Genomic DNA, 22,736 nt, shown 5'->3' with positions numbered 1-22,736 from the left:
TAAATTGATCAGTGCGTACATCAATGTGTGAGTCACTTTTTGACGCCCATGTTGAAGCGAATATGTTTGGAACGAAGCGAAAAACATCTAGAACGGTTAAAAAACTAGACTAGTAACAAACCTACCAGACGTCATCTCCGCAAATGATTGGCCATTTGGGCCAAGTTGGAGGAGCGTGCTTGTGGACGTTCTCATTGGAATTTCTAATCGTTGGAGAATTCTCTCAAGAAGCTGCAGCGATTGCCGATGAGCCTTAGCGTTTTCGACTCTGCGTGTAGAAGATATGTTTACATCTTCAATAAAATATTTGGGTTTTTATCCCTTTTCTTTCTCGAGATATAAATTTTAAAAGTAAAGAACTGAATGCTTTCTAATTTGAAATAAAAAGTGAGTTAAGTGAGTTAAGGTACCAGTGAAATACATATATTTTACATTTCGTTATGAAAAGTAGTGAGAAAAAAAAAACCATTGCGGCCCGCGAGTGTAATCAAAATTCTAATGCGGCCCGCACCATGTCTATACCTGGCCACCACTACTTTCGATAATAGTTTGAAGAATTTAAGCCACAAAGCCTTACCAATTCTCTTGTTCTGATACAGTGTCTGAATTTGAATGGCCAATATTTCGTTTAATTTAGCACAAAGCAATCGTTTCTACTGCTTCACCATTACCTATGTTTCAAATTTTTGAGATTTCGGGAAAAAACAATTTTCATGCGAGGTGCGGTGGAATTATTCTGTAACAAATGTCTGATGAGTTCTATCTTGAACATGGAATTGATTCCTATACCATGTATGTTATAAATTAAATCACCCATTAGGCTATAAACTGTTCGTTAATGGTGTTTGTTTTTAGGCTATACTATCATTTACAATGCGTTATAAATTGTACTTTGACATGTTGCATGGTTTTTACCTACATAAGCGAATGTGTAATGCGAGTGAGAAAATATGATATATGACTAATGCAACGCAATCAGTGTGTACTGATACTAATTGAGTCTAATTCCACGAACTTGAACTCTTGAATTTTCGTTCAGTTTAAATTTCATTACACAGTTCAAACGATCGACTTCCGTCGCTTCATACTACTGCGCTAATTTTCCAAACTTTGCCCCGTTCCAAGAATCAAAATCATACTGACAGATGAGTACCGAGCAGAATGTGGAGCAAGTCCAGGACGGACGGACAATCGTGCCCGATAATGTCAAGTAGCAGCTCACTCGAGTCCCACCATACACGGCAGTAGTGTGCATCCCACGGTTCGACATATGTATACACAAATACGCACAACACCGGGTTTTATCAACAGGATGCTAATAATAGCAGCCCGCACCCCTCCTCATATCAATAAACCGAGAGTCGAGCATGGCATCGAAGCATCAGCATCCTCAAATTGATAAAGTGTTTGGTAATGTTTTTGATGTTTTATCCTACTTTAGAACGACCATCGTTTCGACGTGTAAAAAGTGGAGACATATTATGGGAAGTGTGAGACACCGGGACTTCATCGTCACCACGCCATCCACCCTCGACCCATCCTGTTCCGTCCTTATAATATATACATTTCAGCCGGTAGGGAGCGAGAGAAAATTGCGAGGAAAATTGATTTTAAGCGGAAATTTGATTATTATTGCTCCGTTTTCGTACGCGATGGTATCGTTGACGGTCGGCTACCGTAAATGGATGGATCGAGACAAATATCCTCAGCACAAGAGCCATAAAACAATGTAAAATGTTTCAAGCAGCCAAGCCATTGAGGGCGGGTTATGACACGATGTCCATCAATGACGGTCGTGGTGGATGATATGTACACTCATAGAACTACGCGTTGTGCTGATTATTGGAAACTGGAAACTTGTAATTGAGGAGGAGGGAAAGAACAATTACTCGAATTGTACCTAAATTATGTTTCCTTTTTTTGCATCTTTCTCCATGAAGACCACAATCGTGGGTTCCGTCCATCCTCGCCTAAATAGCTACAGAAACAAAAGCAAATTCAGTTCCTTCAGCGTCCGACCGTACGGAGGAAAAAGAGGTTCCGATGATGAACACTCCAGTGCTCCAACAAATAATTCGATTTGGTATTTATGAAGCCGCTTCCTTCGGCTTCTTTCCCATCCCGATTGGCACTTGACATTCATATTTGTCGAACAGATTTTCCGCCTCGGTGTCATTGTCGGTGCCTAAAACGAAGATTCGATATTCTAAATAGGATTTTCGGTGACGTAATCAATGCCACTTTACTTCTTCCACGTTCGTTTGTGTCCCACGGTATACCGTAATGATTGACTTGACTTTTTTCTCGATTTCAGGAGGGTTGGGGTGATTCGAATGATGTCGCAGTAGCATTTATGTAGAGCGGCGGCTCGATGATGCTAGCCTTGCGACATTCGTCCGAACGGAGAAAGAAGTTGGACGAGATGCAAGCGGGGAACCGCCAATTCATCGAAGAGCTTATAAAGTGCGGTACAATTTCGAATACCCCGAGGGGAATTCCGGAAGCGGATTAGGACGAACAGAATGATTTTGATTGGTAGTGGTATTTAGTATTTAGGGTCGATTTATCGCAACTTATGGTGTTTGGAGTGAGTGCATGCACTCTTCGATCGGTTCGAAGAATATTATATCTGGCAGTTAAAGTAACAAAATAGAAAGATAAAGGTGACAAAATGAGAAAACCAAGAGTTTATTTTCTGGATTATTAGACATTAGCTGGAAAGAGGCTTATCTAATTTAAATGGAGGTGTGATGAATGAATAATAATTAAGGTAAATGATTTTGGTTTGTCCAGTCGAAAATATGATCATGGTTTATCAACTTTTGCGCACCTGTGTCAAATCAGATATTCGAATGTTTCAACACATATAAATAAAATTCTCTTTTTTATTATTTATAGTAGTTTTATTGTATATTTTACGGATACCATGTTTTAAAGGATTATAAGATCAAGCTTCTATTATATACACTGCGTTTCACAACTATAGAACCACTCATTTTTTTCTGAGTTTCCGGAGATATGTCAATTTAACGTGAATTAAGATAAGTTTATAATTCGTAGGTCATCTTTAGTTCTCAATCAGTTCAAATAACCCATTCGAGGTGGTTTCGACCAAGCTGTGCCATATTGTTGTGTGTAACTCGTTCTACGCAGAGGATACTCCTCGTTGAAGTTCATCAAATGACTCATACTGCTTGTAAGCTGCATCTACTATTCGTCCGATCACTCTTCATAATTTCTTTATAGGGTTTTGATTTGGGAAAGAAGCTGACCAGTCCAGAATCTGAAGCCCATGTTCATTAAACCATGCCATTACCTTCCAGATTTTATAATTGATGCCAATTTACCCAATTATCAAATTGTTTTTGATGCAAAAACAGCAGTAAATGATTCTGAAATCATGATCATTTTTTGGACAAACCACGATCATAATTTCTCTCTGAGGAAAATCGTTAAAAAGCATAAAAATGTAGAACAATTCCAGCGCCTTATGGTAGTATTAGCAACTAAAGACTTGAGGTTTTTCAATAAACCCAAATTCGTTTTGATTATATGTGATTTTCATGAAGAAAAATCGATTTGCATTTACTAGTTGCGTGAAAACACCCTAAACCGGACAAACCAAGATCGTTCACCCTATGCCAAGCTCGTTCTAACTAAAATGTACATGTTTAAAAACTAGCTGTTTTAATGAAGCACTACGATTCGTTTATAGACATCAAACTGCTGACAAACTACGGAAGTAAAGGACAGCTAATCCTTCCACAGTACTTTCGAATACAACGTGTTCTGCTCCACTTTGCCAACGTTGACACGACGTTATTGTAGCAAATCTTCAGCTAAAGCAAAGAAAATAGCAGATTTGAATAAAAAAACGAATCGTAGAGCAATCTGAGAAGATTAATAAGGCGGATCGAAACCATCGGATAGTCGGATAGTTAGTGTCTGGGACATAAGCGAAGAGACGTAGGACTACACATATATATATATCTCGGCTAATTCAGCGATGTTGTCGCAATTTTCGACGACAGGCCTTCCGGAGCGTGGCACATCTTCGACGACCTCTACACCAGAACGAAAACGTTGAAACCATCGTTGTGCGGTGGAAATGGAAACTGTATCGGGTCCATAAACTGCACAAATTTTATTGGAAGCTTGAGATGCATTTTTGCCTTTGTCATAGTAGTACTGTAAAATTTGTCGGATTTTCTCTTTATTTTGCTCCATATTTGCGACACTGTAACTCACGAACGACTTAACCAAACAAAACAAAATACCTTTCCAACAAGCTATAGTATGACTCGATACAATGAATACAACTAGAACTACGCGCTTACAACGACACCTCGCGGAAAAACCGCAGGACTTTTTTGACAGCCTAATATATACATATATATATATATATATATATATATATATATATATATATATATATATATATATATATATATATATATATATATATATATATAAATAAATAAATAAACAAATGGATTTCTGTCTGTCTGTCTGATTCTTATGGACTCGGAACTCATCAACATAAAAATTGGTATGTACGGGGTCTCTAAGAGGGGGGAGCTGCCATACAAATTAAACACAAATTTCTACATTACTCGGGAATTGATAAAGCAAATGAAACGAAATTTGGCATGTGGAGATTTTAGGGTGCAATGAATGATTCTATGGTGGTTAGACTCTCTACCCCCATCTCTAAGAGGGGCTGCCATACAAATGAAACACAAATTTCTGCATTACACGAGAATTAATCAAGCAAATGAAACCAAATTAGGCATATTAAGGTTTTAGTGTGCAATAAATGTATGGCAGCACAAATGAAACACAAATTTCAGCATTACTCGGGAATAAATCAAGCAAATGAAACCAAATTAGGCATATTGAGGTTTAAGGGTGCAATAAATGTTTCTATGGTAGTTAGACTCTCTAAACACCTCCCTCAAAGGGGGACTGCCATACAAATGAAACACAAATTTCTGCCTTACTCGCGAATTAATCAAGCAAATGAAACGAAATTCAGGAATGTGGATGTTTTAGAGTGCAATAAATTATTCTATGGGGGTTAGATACTCCTGCCCCTCTCTTAGGTGGGGCTGTCATAAAAATGAAACACAAATTTCTGCATAACTCGAGAATTAACCAAGTAAATGAAACCTAATTTGGCATGTGGAAGTTTTGGTGTGCAATAAATGTTTTTACGGTGGTTAGACACTCCCCCCCCCCTCTCTAAGAGGGAGCTGCCATACAAATGAAAGACAAATTTCTGCATAATCCGAAAACTGGACAAGCAAATGGGGCCAAATTTGTCATGTGAATGTTTTAGGGGACACAAAACGTTTCCATGGTGAATAGACACTCCTCCCCTCTCTCTGAGAGGGGAGGGGGGACTGCCATTCAAATGAAACATACATTTCTGCATAGTTCAAGAACTATCAAGCAATCTGAACCAAATTTGGCATGTGGAGGTTTTAGGGGGCAAGAAACATTTCTAAAGTGGTTCAACAATCCTCCCGCCTTTCTAAGGGGGGAATTTTTCTATGATGGTATGATACCCCTCCCTCCTCTAGAATGGAGAGGGGGTCCCATACAAATATTGCACGTATTTCAACCGAAATTATTCCAACCAAACATGACAATTGAAAATTTTCGGAAAACTCTGAAAGAAAAAGCGAAAATTCGGAAAATTAAATTCCCATATGTTTTACAATTACAAGTGCTGTTAGTCTATTTGATGTTTGCGCTAGCAAAATTGATCATTGTTCGAAACTGGAAATGGATTTTAATGTGATGAAACGCACTCCTATATCTTCTTCTATCTATACCAATAAAAAAGTATCGCCGAATGTGTTGATAAGAGCAGAACTCGAGGAAGGAATTGTCCGATTTAGTGCTGTCTTTATTCTATCATATTTTCTGTATAAAACGTATATTCCATGTAACGGAGAAACATGTCATTTGCAAGTGATTGAAAAATCTTGAACGAGAATTGTGTCTGAAAATAATCTGCTAGGTTAGAAATACTAGAAATTTCATAGTAAAAGTTAGTTCAACGGGGTCGATTAGAAGATCAATCAATGTACAGTGCTGCGATTGGACCCATGAACTTGCTTATAGTAAGAAAACGTGAATGTTTAAAGGTATTGATAACAAAAAACAAACGTTGGGCGGGACGAAGTATGCCGGGTCAGCTAGTTTGAAAATGAAACGAAGTGCAACAAGATTTATGAAATACTAACAAAGGCCTATGGTGAGTCTGTTCTGAGTAAAACAAGAGTTTACGAGCGGTATAAGCCCTACTTAAATGGTCATAAAAGCGTTGCAGACGATGAACGCCCCAGCATATTGTCTATTCATACCGATGGAAAACAGAAAAAAATGGTTATGGAAGATCCTCGACCCAGATAAGTCGTTTATGATGCTGGCATATTTATTGCTCATGTCATTGGTTTTTGACGTAAGACTTGATAGGACGTAGGACGATGATGAAAGCAACAATGCCAATTTTGAATGGTCAAGAATGGTTCAATCGATCAACCGTTCTATATTTTCAAAGTGGAATCGATTCCTGCTTCAGAGATTCTGGTTAACCGCTGATTTGCGACAGGATCAATGTGGAATCGTTAGCCATAAAAGGGATGCGCAGAAACAGATCATTCTGGTTTGTACAGCAACGTCATCGAACACTTAGAGTGAATCCGAGCGAAAATTCTCTTTGGCTTAGCCCATTGTTATCATCCAATTATTTCTATTTAAGAAACCAAAATAGTGCGATGAGATTTTTTCAAAATGACATTTTGATCGTTGATATTTCTTTGTCGGGTGAGCGAAATGGTTTGCAAAACAATTCATTCGAAAGATAAAAAGTCTATGAGTGATGATTGTTACTTATTGAACCAATGATTTGTATCAACAGCTCAAAAAACTGCTCTAAAAGCAAAATAACGGAATAACGAATAACCATGAATATGGGCACTTCCTTGCAAATGCATTCAGTCATGATTGTTCGATGGGCCAATTCTGCCAAGGTCAATATTTTGCTACCGTGTTTAACTAACGTGCAAAACTTTTCATCTTAGAATGCACTCGCAGAATATGCACGAAAGAAGCACAGAACAGAGCTTGGACTTTTCAGAAATCTTTCAATATATTCATTCATTAGGAATTGATTCAGAATTAACTTCAAACAAATGATTACTGAACCAAAGGGAACCCTGCATCAACCTTGCGGTTATATCACATGTATAACCCACCTGTATTTTTCTTCAATTTTTTTGTGAAAAACTATTCCTAAAAATAAAGAGATCCCCTAGGGACCGACACGGGGCCCAACGTGTTTGGAAGAAGCACTGAAACAAGTAATATCTCATGGAGACTATTTTGGAGGAATAACATTAATCGACACGAATGATAAAGTATTAAAAAAAACAAATTTCCGTTATTTTCTGAACACTCGTATATCAATCTTCAGTCAAAATATAAAAAAAAGTTTGAATGACAGTTATCGCTAAACATAATCTGTTGGAAAACAGCGCGAACTTGTTGAAAGTATCAATGATATATGTGTAAAATATAATTGTTGTTATTTTTTCTAATTTTCCTAACAATTTTCGATGTGTAACCGCATAATGACCTACATTAACCCTTTCGTTACGAGCGTCGTCTATAGACTACATCCGCGCGACGAGCTGTGTGTACGAGCGTCATCTTTAGACGACATGAAATTCATACTGCTCTTCGATCACACCAGCGCGATGTGCATACTTTTCGGCACAGTGCTCTGTACAGGGGTAGCACTTCGGCGGAGCACACTGCCGTAATGAAAGGGTTAATGTTTCACGTCTTATTACGGTTAGGCACATTGCGATGAATGATGGAGAATGTATACTTCCTTACGGCTATTACCTTTCTCTTTCTTTCCCATTTTGGTTCGGCTGCACTTGGAGTCCCACGATCTCAACGAAACGTTCTGACTTCAAACACCACACAATTATACGATCAATCAAATCATTTCCACACACGACACGGTCGACAAAAACTTGTTCTTACTTTCACTCACATTACTCATTCCACGGTAGGGCACAGCGTCACAGAACTGAAAACGAACGACTTAATTGTTGGTTCACAGTAGTAAAATCACTTAGTTCTACGCCCACTTGCACATGTCCAATTAAGGTTAATTCCAAGCACACAGCGGTAATAATCAGAGGATGAGTGCTAAGTGCGATACGGCTAAGCGGCGAGAGAGTGAATGCGAAGAATAAACCTTAGCGATACTGCCAAACGTGACACATCATGAATTGAATCAAACTTTTCCTGCCGGTCGGCATTTAAGTCAACTAAATCTATGTTTGCCATTCAGTCGTACTGTCATCATTACGGGAAGAATTTCCTACCTATGTGCAGTTCCAATCCAGTCGCTAGATCATTTGCCTTTGTCACGCTTCATCGATTCGGCCAATATCAATAAACGACGAATAACGAATGATTCATTCGTTTTATATTACATCAAATCTACTTCGATTCCGACCTCGCTTGGAGAATATTCCATTTGGAGATGTTTGAGGCAGATCAGTAAAGCGATAGTAAATCTTATGCCACTTGTTCAACGACCCACGACCACCGTCTGAAATAAGAACCTGTTTCCTCTGCATAGGAAGCGAAATTGTAAATACCATAAACCAGCACAAATTTGATTTCGTGCGGAAAACCTGATTCTTTCAACGCCCTCATAAGGAACTGTCAGGAAACTGGTAGAGGATTATCAGCTAGCTTAAGATTAATTTATACGACAGCGGAAGTCCACACCTCTTGACGTGAAGGACAGTCATGCCAGATGTGAATTACAGCACACCCCTAGCGCTGCGATCATAAAATCAAAAATAACTCTCGATTTCATGCTTTGTTGTAAAATTATGCTGCCAATTAAACTCGATTAAGTGGGCTTTGACTTTGAACAGTGCGTCGGCACTTAAGGAACCGTACCGCACAATGAAAAGTATCCACTGCTCCACTGACCAAGGTAGCAAACAACAACCCCAGCGTGAAGTTCAAACATTTCTCGAAACAGCCGTCGATTGTAGGCCGCATTTCCGCTGGCGACGGACAGACAAATGCGAAGGCTGCAATTATCCAATCGTTAGGAACTAATCAGCACTGGCTGGAAGTGTTCAGTGCCACAAATCCCGCCAGTAATGACTAGAGAACTTATTCGCAGATTGAACTGTAGCTGGCAATTTTCAGCGGTCGTTTCTAATGCTTTCGCAATTCGAGCAAATCTGTTAAGATTTATGGTGGACGCATTTGCAGGCGAGATATTTAAATGTGTCGTATAAGTTATATTTGTACTGCTGATTGATCACTCCAGCACTTCATTAAGGTTGCAATGATAATAAAGAATTGCTAATCTCAGTGGTTTAATGTATAAGGCGTGTTAAATTCAACTAATTCTTTTCTTGAATCACCGGCACAAGCTAACAACTGTATTAAAGTAAAATAAGAATGATGACGTTCTAACTAGCTGACGATATATCGTTCCATTTGTGCCAGACAGCTCATTTAAGTTCGCAGGTACTTCCACTCAAAAACCGGTATTTCGGAACCGGAATTTGTTAGAATATTTTTTTCTTATCAAAGTCCATCCCCACATCACTTTTAGCCATCTACGGCGCCAATGAAATTTAATGTTAAGGAATTATTCACCAGAAGACTTCGAAATTTACTCGCTAAATAGACATTATTGAACGGAATCACTTGAACACCGATCTACGAACATGTCAATATATGATCATCCAAGAACCATTTGTATAGGTGAAAACAACTAAGAGAAATTTGGAAAATCGAAATTTTATTTTCGATGCCAAATGACTTAAAAATGCATGAAACGTCGAGATCTGTCATCTCGAAAAAAAAATTTTGGCCGAAAATCGACCTTTTGGGACTTAGCCTGAGAGACAATGAAGGTATGGAAAAAAAATAATTATCGAATTTCAAAAACCGATCATGTACAACTTATTTATTGGCACAAAAAAAAGACGCATGGATGTATGGGAAAAATTTCATCATCGAATTTAAAAAACCGACCATTTACATTTTGTTTATTGGCCCAAAAAATGATCTGTGCAAAGTTTCAGCTTACTCGGACATGATTTAGGGGTGCCTCAAAGCGCTCAAGGTTTTGATTTTTTTATCCTTGAAAATCTTCCAAGGGGGGAGAAGGGATATTTGGAAAACCGAAATTTTGTTTACGATGCCAAATGTCTTAAAAATGCATAAAACGTCGAGATCTGGTGTTATCTCGAAAAAAAAAATTTGACCGAAAATCGACTTTTTGGGACTTATCCTTTCCTTGGACGATTTTCAGGAATCAAAACTTTGAGCGCTTTGAGGCACCCCTAAATCATGTCCGAGTAAGCTGAAACTTTGCACAGATCATTTTTTGGGCCAATAAACAAAATGTAAATGGTCGGTTTTTTAAATTCGATGATGAAATTTTTCCCATACATCCATTGCCACCCTAATGTACAGGGTTTTCCATTTCGGGCTTCCGAAATTATACAGCCCTGCGCTGACAACCGTTTGACATAGCTGTCAACCAAAGCGTCATATCGTTAGTTGAATGTCTGCCATTTTACAATATGGATCGTTTTAGCATCGCACAACGTGTTAATTTTGTTAAATTATACTATAAAAATGATGAAAAACCGGCAAATGTTTTTCGAGCATTACGGACGGATTTTGGTCGTCATGGACGGCCTACAGAGCACACAATCGCTAATGTAGTGCGTAAATTCGAACAAACTGGATCCGTAGCGGATATTGTGAAACCTGTGCATCATCGTAATGTGCGTTCGGCCGAAAATATTGCTGCTGTTGCTGCCAGTGTGGAGGATGTCCCGAATGTTTCGATTCCAAGCCGTGCTCAGCAATTGGGCTTGTCAAACACATCATTGTGGCGAATTTTGCATTTGGACTTGCACCTACATCCATATAAAGTCCAACTGGTACAAAAATTAGAGCGTGGTGACCATGGAATGCGTCGGGCATACGTCGATTGGGTGAACGAACAACAGCAGCAAAATGCTGAATTTTCGCATCAAATTTTCTTCAGCGATGAGGCACATTTCGAGCTCGGTGGCTATGGGAACACCAAAAATTTCCGTATATGGGGCTCAAAAAATCCACACGAGATTGTTGAGAGGCCATTGCATCCGCCAAAAGTCACTGTTTAATGCGCATTATGGTCGGGTGGAGTCATCGGGCCGTATTTCTTTGAAAATGAGGACGGCGAGATGGTAACTGTGAATGGTGAGCGCTATGGCCGCATGTTAACCGATTTTTTTTTTTGCCACAAATTGAAGATATGGATACGGATGACATGTGGTTTCAGCAGGACGGCGCCACGTGCCACACAACACGACCGAACATGGCCATATTGCGAACGAAATTTGAGGGACGCATAATTTCGCGTTTTGGTGGTGCCAATTGGCCGTCCAGATCATGCGATTTGAACCCGCTAGACTTTTTTTGTGGGGTTATGCGAAAGACCGTGTCTATGCCAACTCTCCGCAAACTCTTGAACATTTGAAAGACAACATTCGTGAAGTTATGACCGAGATACCGCCCCATATGTGCCGAAAAGTCATCGAAAATTACCTGTTCCGGATCAAGGTGTGCGAGCAAGCCCTAGATGGACATTTGAATGATGTTGTATTTCACACATAATGGCATAAACCAAACTTTAATTTGAAATAAAAGTTTCATCGAAATTCGAATTCTAAGTGTGTTTTATTTCAATTTACTTTCGGAATTTAAAGTTGGAAAACCCTGTATATATTGGAATGCGTATGTACATGTGTGAGTATCATCACTTCCTGAAACCATCATACCCCGAAACCGCTTTGGTCTCAGGTACTCATCTCAGGTCTAATAAAATGCATTGGGATATGCACAAAAAGTTGTGTGCAATATTAGCTTATTCAAATTCATGTCGTAAAATAACAGAATTTAAAAAGCTGTATTAAGTTTATTTAATTCGCTTCGAATTACAAAAATAGAAGCCTAGCAAAAAAAATCGGTAAATAGGCATTTACCTAGCAACACATAGCTTTCGCTAAACGAAAAGAATGAAACCTCCCTCGAAATGTATCATTTCGTTATTATTTACAATTAAATTACAATTCAGGAAATTCATGTTTTTCAATTTATCGTTTTAAGCTATTATTCAATTTGATAAGATTTGGCTAAATACAATTTTCAATATACCATGCCAAACCGATATAGTGATTCTCAAATTTTCGTTAAAAATGGTAGTTATGTTCATGATCGCAAAATATTAGACCCGTAGTTTTTTATTTCTTCATTAGGAAGCTCATTCCATTTTTAGGGTGGTCCGAAAAATTATTTTACTCTATTTTTATCCAGAATGTTTTTTTTTCAATAATTCATAACTTTCGAACTACTGGACCGATTCAGATTATCTACATATTAAAGCAAGTAAGCTAATCTTCTTCGGAAAATACTAAACTCGCAGATTTTTTCGTTATTTTTGATACAGATTCTGTACGGTACAGAGTACAGATTTATGTCAAAAAGTACAGATTGGTACAGATTTTTTTCGTTTGCGAAAATTCTTACATTTGAACTTACATTTGAATCTGTGCGGTACAGAGTACTGATGTATGTCAAAAAGTACAGATTGGTACAGATTTTTTTCCGTTTGCGAAAATTCTTACATTTGAACAAAGCAACATTGAGGTACATGACGACTTTTACGCCGCAGTATCACTTGGTGCTGCTGATCATAAAAGCATTTACAATGCAATGATTGATCAGTTTCATAAGGACGAAATTCTTTACAAGAATAGTCTCAGAAACCCAGAAAATTTTCCAATTTGAATAGCATTAACGTTGTGTTAGAAGCGTTTCCAAGATTGTACAATGGGATTGTACAAGATGTGGAGAATTTATTATGTAGCCTAAAGACAAAATTACTGCGTAAGGAAATCACAATTCCAGAAAAAGAGCATTTGCTTTGAAATCGGCTCAGCAATGATACGATGAACGCTATTTTGAGATCAAAGGATTTGATCAAACATCGTGGTTTTTTTTATCCCATTTATTTATGTAAGGCTCATTAGCATTTTAGCTGTAACAGAGCCGAATTTTAATCGTGTACATGTCACATGGTTATCATATCTATAATTAGCACATTACACAGTTGCCATTCGCTAGTATTCCTTCTATACCATTACATATGGTACATTCACACAGTAGCCATTTAGGCGTAAGGGTATTCTTTCTGTTCTTCCATTATCCAGTTGGACCACCGGACAGCGGAGACAGTTGATTGATCATTGTTGAGTTATTTATAGAACAGTAGCCCGATGTGTCTGGCAGAGCAGAGCAGTTGTATGGATGAATCGATCTTATTTCGACCGTGGATCGATCTCCATCGCTGATGATTGTTGCGTGGACGTAGCTATTCTGTAACAACACAAAGATGGTCAATGAGGGCCCTGAGTTTTGAACTCACGATCGATCGCTTACTAAGCGAACGCGCAACCAATGTGGCTACGGAGACCCCCCCTGAAAAACATCGTGGTGGCAGCTCGAAAATTTCAAAAAATGATAGTATGCAATCTAGATTCGAAAAAACTGTGTATAAGCATCATCAAACACACGAATGACTTGCAAAATGACAAATGACAAAACATGAGTATTTTTGATTCGAATGAAAGTGTGTATTCCGTTTGGGTTAGAGGAAATATGAGTTTTCCACAGCAAAGAAGTGTTTTAGAAAGAGTTATAGAGTATTGATGGTTAAATATGAAGAAAATATACACTGACAAAAAAATAGTACTCTTTTTTTATTTACAAAATAAAAACTCAATTTGCAATATCCAAAATACATATTTTTTAATTTTTTTTTTATTTTTTCATACAAAATAGAAGTCATGCAAAAAATTTTAAAAATATTGGGCCTAAAACTATTTTTGACGAACTTTCTACATTACTTCTATTTTGTATGAAAAAATTAAAAAAAAAATTAAAAAATATGTATTTTGGATATTGCAAATTGAGTTTTTATTTTGTAAATAAAAAAAGAGTACTATTTTTTTGTCAGTGTACATTTTCTTCATATTTAACCATCAATACTCTATAACTCTTTCTAAGACACTATTTCGCGGTACGACTCATAGTTTTTGAGATATAAATTATCAAAGATTTCTCTTACTAAAATCGATACGCCCTTTTCAAAAGTTACGCTTGAGTAAAAAAAATCCCAATTGCTGTGAAAAACTCATATTTCTTCCAACCCAAAAGGGATACACACTTTCATTGGAATCAAAAAAAGTTTTTAAAATCTGCATTTTTAGAACGATTTCATTTGGAATTGCTGATTTGTAGTAAATAAATGAATGGTTTTTAATGCAAATTTTTTTTTCTCTACAACGAATATTTTCGATGGATATTTTCGATTAACACTGGTCGTGATTATGATCGATACAAAATGTTCACATAACAGTAGATTTCGTTAGCAATGGGATTTTTTTTGTGGTCATAATTTTTTTTAATCATAAATGAAAATAATTGATTGATAGTTTGATAGTACAGTAAAAACTTAGTCGATTAACATTATTTCAATATATCCGCAAAAGTCTCATCAAAATCTGTTCATGATTCCTCTCAGAAAACTTAATACTCTATTGAAAGATATTCATTCTAAACGAAAATTTATATCATTGTTCATTATGTTTAAGTAAAAATGTGCTAAAATGTAATCCTTTATTTACTTCATGCCCCCTTCATGCTTCAAAAATCAAAGGAATTTGATCAATTTCGCAGGTTAAGCATCCAATTGAGAGGCTACGAGACGATAGAAGGAAAACGTAGATATCCTTCGTGGCTCAAACAACAATTGAACAAAATGTAAAAAACGAACTAATTCTCGAGCGCTAATCATAACGCAGTGCTATAAGATACCTCATTCATCTGGCGAGTTTCAATCATGAATGATCTCATAACTGCGCATTTTATTACCACAATCTTCGAAGCACATTAATGACTTTTAAATAACAAAATGCCGTGCGACTCCCTCCACGGTTGTTTATTTTATATGCAGGAATTAGTTCTGGAATCAAATCCAGTCTTGCAGCAACTGATCGTGTGCAGTTCGCGAAAACTTAATCTCATATCAAATCTAATAGCGAGTAAAGTAAAGGCTACATTATTTTGGAATGTATTTTGTGATTATATATCAGATTTGAAATTATACGCGATTCGCGATTGTACCCGAATGGAATATAGGGAAACAAGTAATTCTGTAAATTTTTGGAAACCATAACACATCCATCCCATGCCAGAGTGAGACAGAAAAGGGATACTGTCAGTTTCTTTTTAATTTTGCTGAATGGCCAGAAAATAAATTCAAATTCAACACACACTCAGCGTAGCTTCCACAACACACGCATACAAATTTCGAGCAGTCTCAATTACCGAACACTGCTTTTGACGTGGGACTACGTCTAACCGGAGTATATGGGGAGTAAACTGAAAACCTGAACACAGAACATGCAAGAAAAAATGAAAGATTCCGAATGCTTACAAATAGAACATTTCTTACTGGATCGCAAAGATGTTTGCATCAATTGATAGGGAATATTTCTACGCTTCTATCGCATTTAATGAAATGTTATTTTTCATTAGAGAAAGAATAACTGAATAACTGTAAAATGTTAAGTGTTATCTAAACGCCCTAACTACCTCGTTTTGATAGGCCCGATTTAAGGTTTCCCCAACACAGCCATCATAACCAAGCAGCCTAGAGGAAATCGGCATTGCAAATACATGAAAGCATGGAGATTTTTGTTCTCACCAAAATGTGTTCCCTAACACAGACTTCAAAACCAAGCAGCGTTGAATAAATCGGCATTGCAAATACATGAAAGTTGAGGGTATTTTTGTTTCGACTGAAATGTATTTCCCTAACAAAGAATTTAAATCCAAGGCGCGTGGGGAAATTGGCATTTCAAATTCATGCAAGTCGGGGGCATTTTGTTCCGGCGGACATGTGTTTCCCCAACACAAACCTCAGAACCAAGGTGTCTGAGGAAATTGGCATTGCAATTTTTTGCAATTTATTTGTGTTAATGTGTTTACCTAATACAGACTTCTAAGCCAAGGTGTCTGGGCAATCAGCATTGCAAATACATGTAAGTCGGGGGTATTTTTGTTCCGACTGAAATGTGATTCGCTAACACAGACTTTGAATCCATGGAGCGTGGAGAAATTGGCATTGCAAATAAAGGGTGTGTCACATCAAATTGCATCACGGAAAAAACGCTGTAGAAATTCGCCCAGTAGACCGATCCTTTTGAAAATTTTAGACAGTAAAATAAAAACTATTAAACAACTTTTGACATTTTCCATTTTCCATACTTCGAGCCCAAGCCCGTATGCTCGCACCTTCCTCTTTACCCCGTCCATAAGGTTCTGTACAACGTCAGGTTGTAGTTTTTTTTTAACAGAAATCCATTTTCTCTTGAAGTCCGCCTCCGATTTGACAACTTTTGGGTTCTTCCTGAGGGCCTGCTTCATAATCGCCCAATATTTCTCTATTGGGCGAAGCTCCGGCGCGTTGGGCGGGTTCATTTCCTTTGGCACGAAGGTGACCCCGTTGGCTTCGTACCACTCCAACACGTCCTTTGAATAGTGGCACGAAGCGAGATCCGGCCAGAAGATGGTCGGGCCCTCGTGCTGCTTCAATAGTGGTAGTAAGCGCTTCTGTAGGCACTCCTTAAGGTAAACCTGCCCGTTTACCGTGCCGGTCATCACGAAGGGGGCGCTCCGCTTTCCGCAAGAACAGATCGCTTGCCAAACCATGAACTTTTTGGCAAACTTGGATAGTTTATGTATGCGAATCTCCTCCGGAACGCTGAATTTGTCCTCTGCGGAGAAGAACAACAGGCCCGGCAGCTGACGAAAGTCCGCTTTGACGTAGGTTTCGTCGTCCATTCCCAGGCAATGCGGCTTCGTCAGCATTTCGGTGTACAGCTGCCGGGTTTGCGTCTTCCCCACCATGTTTTGCCTTTCGTCGCGGTTAGGAGCCTTCTGAACTTTGTATGTACGCAGGCCCTCCCGCTGCTTGGTCCGCTGGACGAATGAAGTTGACAAATTCAGCTTATTGGCGACATCCCGGACCGAACTTCTCGGATCACGTCTAAACTGCTTAACTACGCGCTTGTGATCTTTTTCACTGACGAAGCATCCATTTTTGCCGTTCTTCACCTTCCGGTCGATGGTTAGGTTCTCGAAGTATCGTTTTAGTACTCTGCTGACCGTGGATTGGACGATTCCCAGCATCCTACCGATGTCCCGATTTGACAACTCCGGATTCTCGAAATGAGTGCACAGGATTAATTCACGACGCTCTTTTTCGTTCGACGACATTTTTCCAAATTTACGAAAAATTGACAGTGAAGCATGGCCAACGTGATCTATACACTCTTATCTGATTTTAAAGCGAAAGCTGAAGATATAATTCCTAAAAATTAAATTTCTACAGCGTTTTTTCCGTGATGCAATTTGATGTAACACACCCTTTACATACAAGTCGGAGGCATTTTTGTTCCGGCTGAAATGTGTTTCCCTAACACAGACTTCAGAATCTGAGGAAATTGACATTGCAAATTCATACAGGTCGGGGGTATTTTTGTTCCAACTGAAATGTGTTTACCTAAAACAGACTGGTGTCTGGGGAAATCGGCATTGCAAATACATGTAAATCGGGGGTACTCTTGTTCCGACTGACATGTGTTAGCCTAACACCCACTTCAAAAACAAGATGTCTGGGGTAATCGGCTTTGCAAATAAATGCAAACTGCGAGTACTTCTGTACTGGCTTGCCTTTGGGCAGACTAGAATATGTTTCCTCAACATATAGTATAAAAAGTGGAAGTTGAAGTTGTTGATTTATGCAAGCCGAGGGTACTTCTGTACCCGCATTTTTTTTTTGCACTTCGAAAAGTGTTTTTCTAATACGGATTACAAAAGCGGTTACGAACACAACGCTTTGGCTCGGTTATTCAAGATTGTATTGAAGGATATGCTTTCATATCTTCAGCTCACTGAATTTCTACGCATACCATTTCATGATTAGGCAAAATGCTGATAGCCATTTGCTGCGATAACGCCCATTGATTAAACAATATGCGTTTGACGTACATGTCAAAATCGAAACTGAGTGCCTGAAGTTCATCAAATCAAGCAAATTCGCGTTTCGAGATGTACGTACACTTGAGAGATGCAAATTTCAGAGGGGAATGTAAAATAAAGTAATCGTTTGATAATTCTTCCGTTAACATATTTTGTCCTAGGCATCATACTAAACGTAAAAGGATTGTCATTAAATTTACAATAAAAAATTTAATCATTACAAACAAATGATTGCTAAGCTAAGGAAGTCCCACGACAGCCTTGCGGTTATATCATTGATAGATCCCACCCATTTTTTTTAAATGTAAATTTACTAAACTTTAATGTTATAAACAGTTGCATGATGAAAACCCTCACATTCTTTGGGGGTATAGCCTTCATTTTAACATCATGCACAAGTATTGATACAGTCTATTATTCATAATACATATGCAAAAAAGTAACTGTAAAAATCAGTGATAAAATGTTTGTGTTATCACATTCCGCAGAAAACAAACCGTGTTATTTTTTTAGCTTTTGTAGTTGTTTTAACTATTTTGTTTACTGGTTTCACGTTAAGTGCTAGAAAAGGTAAGAATCTACTATGAATGGATGAACGAATGATCTTTCATGCGGAATTCTTCATTCAAATTAGTATTTGAATAGTATTCGGAATTTGAGACAAATCTAACTGAACATATTTTTTGTTTTTTTACCATGAATATGTATTTGTAAATCAATTTTATTGTAGAAAAATGAAAAAAGGCTCTATTGTATCTAGAGATGGGCAAAACACTTTGATGAACGGTTCAGTCAATAACCGTTCATCTAAGTGAATCAGTTCTTTTGAACCGTTCCATCGCTCTTTCGTTCAGCGGTATTAGAAATAACATAGAATGTTAGCTGGAAGTGTACGTATGGGATTTATATTTTTGAAATTTAGTAGGGAAAGATAAGCTGCTTCTCCTTTAAAAGTCGCAAACTTGTAACTGTTGGTGTAAGTGCATGGGTGAGATGCACAAATCTAGCGCGTTTTGTGTCGAATAATGAATATGAAAACTTTAAATGGGAAATATCTGAGCGTGGATAAGCGTGATGGCTCACCGCTTCATGCCACACTCACAACGCCGAGACGATGCTACACTCCCCATGCCCGAAGACATCGGCACCGGCCACTAGGTGGCACTAATTTTATGGACGAAGGTCGACGGTTACCTAGTACCTAAGTACGGGCCTAGGGGGTATATACAGGACCTGTATATACCCCATGCCCAGAAACGTAAGAACCAGGACTTCAAAAGAATCATTTGTACCGAACGGTTGTGTCGCGAAAAGAGAGAAGTAACCGCGAATATCCGCGTGACTAAAGGCGGTTTCGAGAAAGAAGTTTGGTGGTGCGATTTCGCGAGTGCTCGCGATTAAAGCGAGGTTCGCGAGGGTTAATAAAGCAGATCCTCGAAATCAAGGCTGGAAGAGCCGCTGTGAGTCGCCACACTGCCCTGGCCCAGAGTCCCGGAACGAAGGTGAATGTAGGCTAAGGAAGTGGGCGAAAAGTAGCGTGATTGCTCGTGCAGGTAGTTCCTTGATCGCGTAGTCCATTACGATTGCCGACCCTGAGGCTAAATAAAGAGAGTTTTGTGTGTGCCACGAGGCGCCCCCAGCTGACAAATTACAAACTGTGTGTGAAAATATGTTTATCGGCCGACAAAAGTATATGTAATAATTTAATGCGCACGAAATATGTGCAATTTTTCATATTTTCTGTTTGAACATCACACAGGTTCCATGTATGATCATATATCATAATGTTCATTCAGAGAAAACATTCAGCAGCGATTTTCACTAACAATCAATCATACAAACAATCACGATAACACGTATACGCAATAGGCCAAACAATGGATTGAAAGCAACGAAAAAACTTTTTCTCAACTTGCCCTCACTATAAGATTTTATGTTTACCTAATTCATGAATCGCCTCAGCTTCCCCCATATTTTTTCTGATAATCAGGATATGAATGTTACTAGAAAGAATACATGAAATTGAAAATACATAGTTTTGCCTTGAGAACTACGAAAATCTAATTTAATGTTTGACCCAAAAATGAGTATACAATAATGAAATAAACCCTGCGTTAGATGCATTTTGCTCATAAATGACAATATCGTTTTATTTTTCTTACAAGCGTTCTCGTTATATTTATCTTTTCCGTCCAGCGCGAATCAGTTCGGCTGTACTCGTTCGTTCGCAAACAGTTCGCCCGCAAACACTTCGTTTTCGAACAGTTCGTTCCCGAACTGTTTGGGAGCAGTTCGTTCACAAACAGTTTACTCTCAATCAGTTCTTTCCCATACAGTTCACTCGCAAACAGTTCGTTCACAAATAGTTCACTCTCAATCAGTTCGCTCTCAAACAGTTCACTCGAAACCCGTTCTTTAGGAATCAGTTCGTTCACAAACCGTTCGCTCGCAATCAGTTCGTGGGAAGAACTAACGTTCTTTGAAAAAGAACGACCGTTCGTTCACTCTTTTCGGCGAACTAGTTCTTTCGTACCGTTCGCGAACGGTTTGCCCATCTCTAATTGTATCCAAATATTAAATTAATTTCCCGAAACAGTAGTATTTTGAGTAATGAGGCACTGTATATTGATCAACAAAGCTTAAGTGTTCAGAATTTGACACAAAACGGTAGACATTCTGAGAGCCGACAAACAATAGGAAAGCTTTTTGAAAAATGACAGTTGTGCAATTGCTGACCAAATACCGCGTTCTAAATAAAATGGATTTATATAAAAGTTTTAATATTGAATTCAATTTCTGAGTAAGGTTTTGAACAGTGCATTTAAAATGTTATTTTTCCTAAGTAGATCATTTAATTTGCAATAACTTTGTCAAACATCATATATTAATTAGACATCTAGATTTTGAGATATAATCTTTTAAAACATAGATCAATGATTTTGAATATGCCTTTTTAAAAAATCAGTCGTAATTTAAATTGGTCATATAATGATGAAAATTGTAATTTTATGTTGATTCCATTATTAGTAGAATGTTTCAAAAAAAAAATCGAAGAGAGTCGCCCTAAAATTTGCTAAAATTGTTTTATCTAAAACGTTCATGTTATAATCAGCTCAAAGCTTCCATTACAACAACACAATCAACACACCCAAATTGGGTCGTGATTTTGAGTACATGTTGAATATGTTTATTTGGTTCATTCGATAAAAGACTTTGACTTTAAAGATTTTGCGATTCTGTGTGATATTGATTACTCACTCTGGTTTCAACACTAAACTCACTGTGTGACTGTGGGCAAGTGGTTTGTGGTTTCAAGGCTTATCACACAAATCTGGATGAGAGCTTTGAATAGGCATACCGATTAGATCGGGGAATTTCTTCAACTATGAAGTATTTTTCTACGCTTATCTTCGAGCGTACTTCTCATGCGCTCGAATCCTGCGCATGCGCTCGAATCCTCGTCAGAGAAGACACCACTTACTGTGCCGCCGCGATACAGCCTCGCACAATCAATGGAATTCGAGTGGGCTTGAATATTTCAATCGTCTGTCAATACTGGGAATCTCCGGAACAATGCGTAAACAAGTTTGCAAAATTATTTATACGACGAAGCTTTCAGCGTGGATTTGTTTTGGTCTTCCCCAATATGGGGAATAACCTGTTGCATTTGATATAACAAAACAATGTTTGGAACACATTTTCAAGCAAACATAAATTATGCACGAGGGTAGTGACAATTTTTATGACTAAATCATGTATCGTCAATCAATCCCAAAACACCGCTTAGGCTACCGCAACCCCATCACACTGCACTCCAATTACAGGTATTATGATCTACTATCCGCAAAATGACCTCTATTTGGTATTCTTCTCGTATGCACCCAATAACCACACGACGCACTCTAGTTTTTCGCAACCCGACGCCAGGCACAATCAATCACCGTCGTCCGTTGAATTTGGAACCAAACAAAATTCAAACTGTTTCCGAATCACCGCAATCACAAGCTCTCAGCTCAGGTATCCTAGCGAACCGAAGGCGACAAATAATAAATAGCGAGCGCGCGCGCTTCCACCAAACCGCTTCGCGCGAGAACAGAATTTCAACTAGCCGCTCGACACAGCTTATTATGAGCTATCGAGCCCCACGCCGCCCGCAAGTAGCTTTTTCATGTTTCTTGCAGATAGTGTGTATGTGGTTTATTAGCCGTGGCGCGAGCCAGCCGGCAGGTGGTGTGATTTTGGAACCAATACTCGTTTTACATCTAGGCTTCGAAAGTTTGATTTTATGGTTTTCCCCGACAGTTACTTAATGTTACAACAAAATTGGAGAGGTAATTCAGGGAAACTTGGAAAGGCTGGTTTTAACTGGTTTGGAGTTATAATCGTATTCAAAATCACAGGAAATTTAATGCTTTACATACTATTATATTGATAGCTTACACTTACAATTACACTTCCCTCCATGCTGCTCTGTCTTTCACTTACATCAGATTTTTAAATATTTTCTG

General features: G+C 38.2%; 1 protein-coding gene across 7 annotated transcripts in view; it reads right to left on the bottom strand.

Moving 5' to 3' along the window:
* LOC129767896 (sodium-dependent dopamine transporter) overlaps positions 1–22,736 on the bottom strand; it is a 69,537-nt gene that overhangs the window by 34,380 nt on the left and 12,421 nt on the right. Inside the window, exons 1-3 of one of the 7 annotated variants that reach the window (XM_055769159.1) lie at positions 22,082–22,319; positions 8,409–8,660; positions 7,918–8,107 (exon numbers count right to left, since the gene is read on the bottom strand). The exons of 1 other annotated variant lie outside the window; for it this stretch is intronic. In XM_055769159.1, the coding sequence (XP_055625134.1) occupies positions 7,918–7,936 (19 nt within the window). In that variant the 5' untranslated portion in view covers positions 7,937–8,107; positions 8,409–8,660; positions 22,082–22,319. Of the gene's footprint in view, positions 1–7,917; positions 8,108–8,408; positions 8,661–21,486; positions 22,032–22,081; positions 22,320–22,736 lie in introns of those variants that run through there. 5 more of the 7 variants (XM_055769158.1, XM_055769160.1, XM_055769162.1 and 2 more) reach the window with 5 other exon arrangements.

This window comes from Toxorhynchites rutilus, chromosome 2 (assembly GCF_029784135.1).
Source record: "Toxorhynchites rutilus septentrionalis strain SRP chromosome 2, ASM2978413v1, whole genome shotgun sequence".
NCBI classification, from domain to species: Eukaryota; Metazoa; Arthropoda; class Insecta; order Diptera; family Culicidae; genus Toxorhynchites; species Toxorhynchites rutilus.
This window is presented reverse-complemented; position numbering and strand designations above follow the sequence as displayed.